We start from the raw sequence: 7,021 nt of genomic DNA on the forward strand, positions 1-7,021 counted from the left end.
AGCCAAGAGCCGCCCGCCCGCCGTGCCCCCGCTGTCACAGCATCGCTGCCTGCTGCCGCCGTGACTCTGCTACTCACGATTCTCCTTTTCACCTTTTCCCCCGTCTCCGCTGCACGGTTTGCCAGCGCTAACGCCAAACATGACGGGCAGGGCACAGCCGAAGTCCCGTCCCGCTGGCGCTGCCGCAGCGCTGCGTGGCTGGGCCGGGCTGCTCCGCGCTGCGGGCTCAGCCCCGCACGGCCCGGCCTGCGGGTCCGGCTCTGAAACACAGGATCCGGGGTGATTGCTCCGTTTTTCTGAACACTTGTGAAGTGCTGAGAGAAAGGCAGTGCTGTCTGCAGAAAGACATCATGGCCGTCAAACATGATTTCTTTCTCTTTTGCAACAGAGAGTCAGCAGAGGAATCTTAAATGCAAAAAGGGCGTTTGGGCTGAGCTTGGGAAAAGCAGTGTGTCTTGTCCATGTTCATGTATTTGCTTTTTCAGTATGGATTTATAAATACATGCCTGAAGTCTTTGGTGGTTGAAAAGTATGGTGAAGAAGCATGGGAAAAATTAAGGTAACGTGCAGTGTAATAAATGTCGTGTATTGCAAGGAATGCTCAGGAGTTCAGGAGCAGAGGGTTATAATTTCTGATGCCTATCTCAGGTAATTGTTAGAAGGAACTAGCAGGGCAAAAAGGTAGAGTTTCTTACCTTTCAATACTTCGTACTCTGATGCTAATTTGTCCCAATTAATTCATTGTACCACATAATTAAGGATGACAATTAGTCTTATAGACAATTGTGCAATAGACTCCCTGTGACAATATCGAGAAGTAATTACACTGAAAATATGTCATCCTTGATAGGAAGTCATTTTAATTCCACTACTTTCAGAAAAGAAGCCAAATATCCTGTCTAGTTTTGTCTTTGAGCTATATGGTATTTTCCAAGCTGTAAAGATAGATAAACAATACTTACATACATACATATAATAGCTATTAAAGTCAGTATAAAAAAAAAAACAGTGAGTTTTTGGTCAGGTTTGTGGAGACCCAAGAGCTTGATACTGTGGCCACAATGAAGAACAAGTCAGGAGACTGGAAGACTAAGACCCCACTTGCTCTAGCACCCACACTATGATGTTCTAATCCTTGAAAAGTTTACCCTGGTACCATAACGTGAAACTGCAGAAACGAAGAGGTGGACACCACTATTCAGCCATGATAAAACACCACTCCTAAACCATTAGGGGAGGTGGTGTGTTCCAATATAAACCTTGAAGGAGGTTAAGGAGTGGGCTAACAGCAAACAATGCCTGATGAAGGCCAGCTGGGTTTCCCAAGTGTGTTATATTGACAGCAGCATTGAGATGAGAATATTGCCTTCTCTGTTGCAGGCTGCAGGCTGGAGTCCAGGATTCTTTCTTGACTTTTGAGGTTTACAAAGATGAGATCACAATGCAGCTCATCGACAAAGCCTGCAAAATACTAGGTATGTGTCACTGAGCCTCAAAAATGCACCATCCTGGGTCAAGCCTGAGACTGCAGCTCAGGTTTTAGTCTCCTGTGTTCTTTGGAATGCCCTCCCTATGTTGTAAATTATTTCCATTCAGTCCTGATTTTCCTGGCAGCATTGCAATAACTTCCAAGCTTTTCTTAGTCATTAAGGTATCTTTATTTTGCCATGTGTTCCTGCTGACATGGTTCTGAGAGAGTTTGGAGAGTACTTCTTTGCATTCTGTAAACGCTCAGGCTATGACCACATGCTGAGGACACTGGGTGGAAATCTCTATGAGTTCATAGAGAACCTGGATGCATTGCACAGCTACCTGTCCCTTTCTTACCAGGCAAGTTGTAATTACTGAGCAGGTATGGGTGGATTGTGCCAGAATTTGCAGCAGAAGAAGCAGCATCTTATAGATGTGAATGAATAATGGAAAAAGATGCTGTAACAAGCATCCCATGTTCTGAAATCTATTACTCCAAAATTTTAGGACACTTTTAATTTATTTTTTTTTTTTTCTGAGAAGTCTTCAACGTCAGATATTACATAGTACATTGGCTGTAATGCATAGTAGGTTTTCCCTCACAGATGAGCATATTTAATTTTCTACATTTCAGCATATTTACATCAGTGCTTATTTTATTAAGACATGGGATGCTTTTGTACAAGTAGAATTTGCCAGCAAAAGATACTGAAGTTTTGTTTATGTTTGTTTTTCCTCAGGAGATGAATGCCCCATCTTTTAGAGTGGAAAAGAACGAAGATGGTTCAATGCATTTACATTACTATTCTGATAGGAGAGGTCTGTGCCATATTGTGCCAGGTAATCAGATAGAATGTAGAGTACAGATCAGCTGGTAATGCAGTATCTACACAGAGTAACCATATATTTGCAGATACACTTTGCTCTGGCTTCAGAATCTCTTTTCAGGTGAGGACTGGCCATGGAATCTAAGCTTGGTAGAGTTTCCTAACCAGACACCTTCTGTTTCCCTACTGCCTGATCACTCCTAGCTCCCAGTAGCTTTATCAAGATTTATGATATGTCAATCCAGGCTGTAAGTGTCCATTCCTGATACAGAATTCCTATAGACATCCTGTAGAATTCCCCTCCTGGAAGAACAGCTAAAGTTCATGGTGTGTGTTGTCTCTGTTGATTAGACCTCAGTTGCTCATGCTCCTTAAAATAACGTGAGGTAGAAATTATAGTTGATTTGCAGACATCCATCTATCCCATAATAAAGACTTCTGCAGTACAGACAATCTGTAGAGCTGCAATTGAACCCTGCTCAAAACTGAGTATTTTCCCAGCATTTAGAGAATCTCCACTCTTGTACTTGAGCAAGGGTTAAACAGCTGTGAGTCTGTGAGAGATGATCATATTCTGCACTTCCACAAGTCCTTCTGAATTTAGAAGTTTATCAAAACTTCCCCTTTCGTCAAAACTCATTTCATATTCCTGTTGAAGCACAGAACTGTTTGGAATTTCAGACAGAGCTTTTCATGTTTTTGTCCAGTATTTTGCCTAATAGCTACACAGAAATGACCGTGCATCTTTATGAAAGATATTTCCTTCCTTTCAAAAGAAAACGTTCTGCAACAACTGAGATAGATTGTTATAACAGAATCTCTTTAGACCCCATGCTTTTTCTGGATTAATGGGAATTCACACATACTATTGCTATGTATGACTATTTGGACACAGAACTTTTTCTAGTGAGAATAAGCATTTGTAATCTGACAAGACAAAAGAAAAAGTAAATTTAAAGCTTACCTCCTATGCACATATTCTTATGATGGCAACACTAGCAAGAATGTCACAGGTAACAACAGGCTGATTTCTGCTTCCAGAGTCCTTTGGAAAAGTGATGTCTGAAACAGTGAAATTCCACCATGAGTCCTTTAAAAGGGAAAATGGAAAGGGTTTGTTCTTAGCTGTACTTTGTCTTTTGATTCCCTTCAGGAATCATTGGTGCTGCTGCCCTGGATTTTTTTAACATTGAGATTTCAATGGAAATAGTCAATCAAACAGAGGAAGAAGAAAGAACTGGTAAAAAAGAACATACTGTTTTTCTTGTCACTCAAAATCCTGTATTTTCATACAAGGAAAGAAATAAATTTTCTTCTTCACCTGAATATCTTGCTGACTCTGAAAAACAAATTGAGAACCAACTGAATAAAGAGGTATTTAATATTTATTATCACTCTATTATTAAAATATGATAAAAATAAAAGCACCCTTGAGTTTCCATTTGGGTTTATTTCAACAGGCCCTTGAAAAAGCCAAGAATGCAATTAGAGACAGAGGAAGCTCTGTTTGTCCTGTCAAGAAAAGTCACTGGAAAACAATAAGAGGAATAATCACATTAGGAAAAGGTGAGAGAACACTCAGGAGTGAGACTCTTCAGTAAGAACTCAGTAAGCCTCCTTGTCTCCACCCACCCATCTATTTTGAAGTTACCATTCATATTTCCTCTGTTTTTTTCAAAATGTTTCAGACTAACCTTCTTTTGTTTGACATTGGTAATAAAAATTTCAGATACTAAATATGCTTAGTAATGACAGATACTTAAATGGAATATGGCCTCTCACTTTTGTCTCTAAAACAGGGTTTTCTTCTGAAAAGTGTTATTCTATATAATGTCATTTGATAGTTCCTCTCATGTCACTTGGTCTAAGATGATAAATTTAAAGGAGTGTTTTTTAACTTGGTAGCTGCTACTCCTTTCCAAAAGTTAGGAACTAGAGTAAATTCTGAAAGACAAATTACACCCTCTGCTACCCAAAAATCTACTGCTTATCTGGCAATCTTTCATATATATGTGCGTGTGTGTGTGTGTGTGTTTATAATCTCTGTTTACATTTGTAAAATGGAAGGGTTACTAGGAGTTTTGCTGCTAGGACCTCTTTATTCCTTAAGAGGCATGAGAACCCAGCTTTGGTCTTTGTGCTACGGGCTAGAGTTCTCTGTATAGGAGACTGAAACCCAGATAATGCTGGGGTTTTTTCTTCTCCTTAAGTGTTCATTAGTAGTTGGCAAAGTACATTAAATCCACTTCTGTGTTCAGTTTTGTAGGATGTAGCTGGTTTACATTGCTATGACACCTGCAAATTCATAGAGCAGGAACATCTACAGTTACTTGTCTGTACTTACTGATTCCACATAATTTCATGCATCTAATGCTCTGTTCTTTTTGTATGGTTAGGTTTTAAATTCTCAGTTAACTCAGATTAGTTGTTAATCAACTGTATATTAAACTGTGGAGAATTTAGCACAGATGTGTACACATTTCTGGACCCACACACACTTTACTCCATCTTCACTCAGTCCTGTCTTACTGAGTGCTAAAAAGCAATGCTGACTGGTTTTATGAGGTGCAACCTCATTTAAAACTGCACTTTTATCTTGCCACAGGTAAGCTCCTGAGGGGATTTGATCCTGTTTATCCCAAGACCCTCTGGATTGACACAAAAACATTTTGCAATGGACTTCCTTTTCACATGGTTTTTGACAAAGAGGTAGGACAAGCATGTGGTAAAAGCCTTCGATTTGCATGAACCCTATAGTAATGCTCTTCTGTTGTGACTGCCCCACAGTTCAGTGCTGCATGGGCTCTGCAGTGCACACTCATTGGTAGCATTTACAGAAGTGCTCTGTAGGGACATGAAGTAAAAGTCATACATAAAGTAAAAGTCATAGCAACTGGATCTGGATCATTTCATTTGCATTTATTGAGATTACTGTGTCTGAAACAGCTGCAGAAAGGCCAGCAAGGTGTATTGCAGCAATCTATCCATTACCAAATATTGTACGTAGTTTTCTGAGATTTCTGGCCACCTTCCTGACCTTGGATGTGCCAGAGACATGAACCATCCTTTAAACTTGGCCTTGTAGTTAGAGCTATTCACCCTCTCCTCCCAGTTACTAATCTAGCCAAAGGCATTTGTAAGGCTTTGCTGACAACTGAGACTCTGCATGCTTCCTGAGTCTACTGCTACATGCCTCTGCTGGGAAAACCCAGATACCTACTAAATCAGGCAGCATATAACCCCATCTAGTAGGACCTGGACCCAAAAATCTCATTATCTTCCAGGGGAGGATTGAACCTCCTCACCTGTGCATACATACTCTGCAGCACTGGAATTGCTCTCCCTTGCCAGGGACTGTCCTGTGGCTGGTTTCCAGCTAGCCTGGGTTCCCACCAAGCTACAGGTCCTTTTCTTCTCAATTCCATGCAGAGAATATTAGCTTAAGACAGGAGCAAAGAAAGGAGAAGCTGAGAATAGGATGGCAGAAGAAAGCTAATAGAGCCACTTGGGAACATGTTTTGGCATCGGGCTGATAGAGATTCCAGAGCACACAGTCTGCTTCATGCCACTGTCCATATTAGCCAAAGTTCAGAGTTTTAAACCTTTAAAGACATCCAGCCTGCATAATTTGATAAAATTATTAGTGTGGAAAAAGGGCAAGTCCTGAACCCATTATTGGTAGCTAGGTCAGAGCTTCAGTAACTGATGACAAGCAGTGAAGACAGGGTGGACATTTCTGCAGGAGTTAAGAGCTCATGTCTGGTCAGCAGGCTAAAACAGAATGCCTAAACCTTTGCACAGCAAAAGCTAAGAGAAGGCAACCTGTGACATTCATTAGAAAATTAGCATTTGCCAAGACGTTTTATGCCTTACTTATTTTATTTTTGGAATGCGTGACATGCTCTGGTATCTCTATTTCCCCCTTGCAGCTACCGATGAGGCTGCTTGTTAGGCCTACACACATGCAAGCAGGGATAGTAGCAGATCATTTTGTTTGTTTTGAACAATTGATAGGGAAGAGCATTTGGGTTATAACATTCCTTTCTGGGGGCTCTGTCTTGCCATGAAGGACACTCACTCATGAGAGCTTTGTGGTGATTTGCTAATGAGGTAGAAACTGCTCAGAAAGAAGCTGTGCAGAACAGCACGTGTGGACATGTATAACCAGTGATCAGCTGTCACTGGGCATGAGCCCCCACAGGGTATGAATTATAACACTTTGTCCATATTTTCTTTCAAAGCTCAGAGTGAAGCAAGCTGGGGTGAGCATTCAAAAGATTGTACCTGGCCTTCAGACCATGGGCATCTGCTTGGATCACTACTTTAGTATCGTTCACCCAGAAGTGCCCTTCACCATCTCGAGCATTCAGAAATTCATCAACAGCCAGTTCGTTTTCCAGACTAGAAGAGAGATGATGCCAGAGACATGGAAACAACGACCAATGCTAGAGCTGAGAGGTACTTCCCTGCTTTCAATTGCATAAGTATTCCTATGAAATCAGGAATTATGCTGGAGTTGAACTAATGCCTTTCTGTGGACACCTGGGTTCTCATATGTCCTATCAATGACCTTGTCTTTGTGCAGGGAGGAGAGGATTAGATGATTCTGTTTAGAGAAACAGTACTTTATGATGCTTTTAGATAAACTGCTGTTTACCTCACCAGATTTTGAAGGCTTTCAATCAGAAACACCACCTGCTCTCCCATTTGAAAGGCTTGGAAAG

At 41.0% G+C, this 7,021-nt stretch overlaps 1 protein-coding gene across 1 annotated transcript in view; it reads left to right on the forward strand.

Annotated features, from left to right (window-relative positions):
* Positions 1-461: 461 nt before the first annotated feature.
* LOC104392244 (guanylate cyclase soluble subunit beta-2-like) overlaps positions 462-7,021 on the forward strand; it is a 14,378-nt gene continuing 7,818 nt past the window's right edge. The window contains exons 1-8 of the mRNA XM_010001617.1: positions 462-559; positions 1,381-1,475; positions 1,652-1,830; positions 2,211-2,310; positions 3,451-3,671; positions 3,758-3,863; positions 4,903-5,006; positions 6,539-6,755. Coding sequence (XP_009999919.1) covers positions 462-559; positions 1,381-1,475; positions 1,652-1,830; positions 2,211-2,310; positions 3,451-3,671; positions 3,758-3,863; positions 4,903-5,006; positions 6,539-6,755 — 1,120 coding nt within the window. The remainder of the gene's footprint in view (positions 560-1,380; positions 1,476-1,651; positions 1,831-2,210; positions 2,311-3,450; positions 3,672-3,757; positions 3,864-4,902; positions 5,007-6,538; positions 6,756-7,021) is intronic.

This window comes from Chaetura pelagica, unplaced genomic scaffold, assembly GCF_000747805.2.
Source record: "Chaetura pelagica isolate M959 unplaced genomic scaffold, ChaPel_1.0 scaffold207, whole genome shotgun sequence".
Taxonomy (NCBI): domain Eukaryota; kingdom Metazoa; phylum Chordata; class Aves; order Apodiformes; family Apodidae; genus Chaetura; species Chaetura pelagica.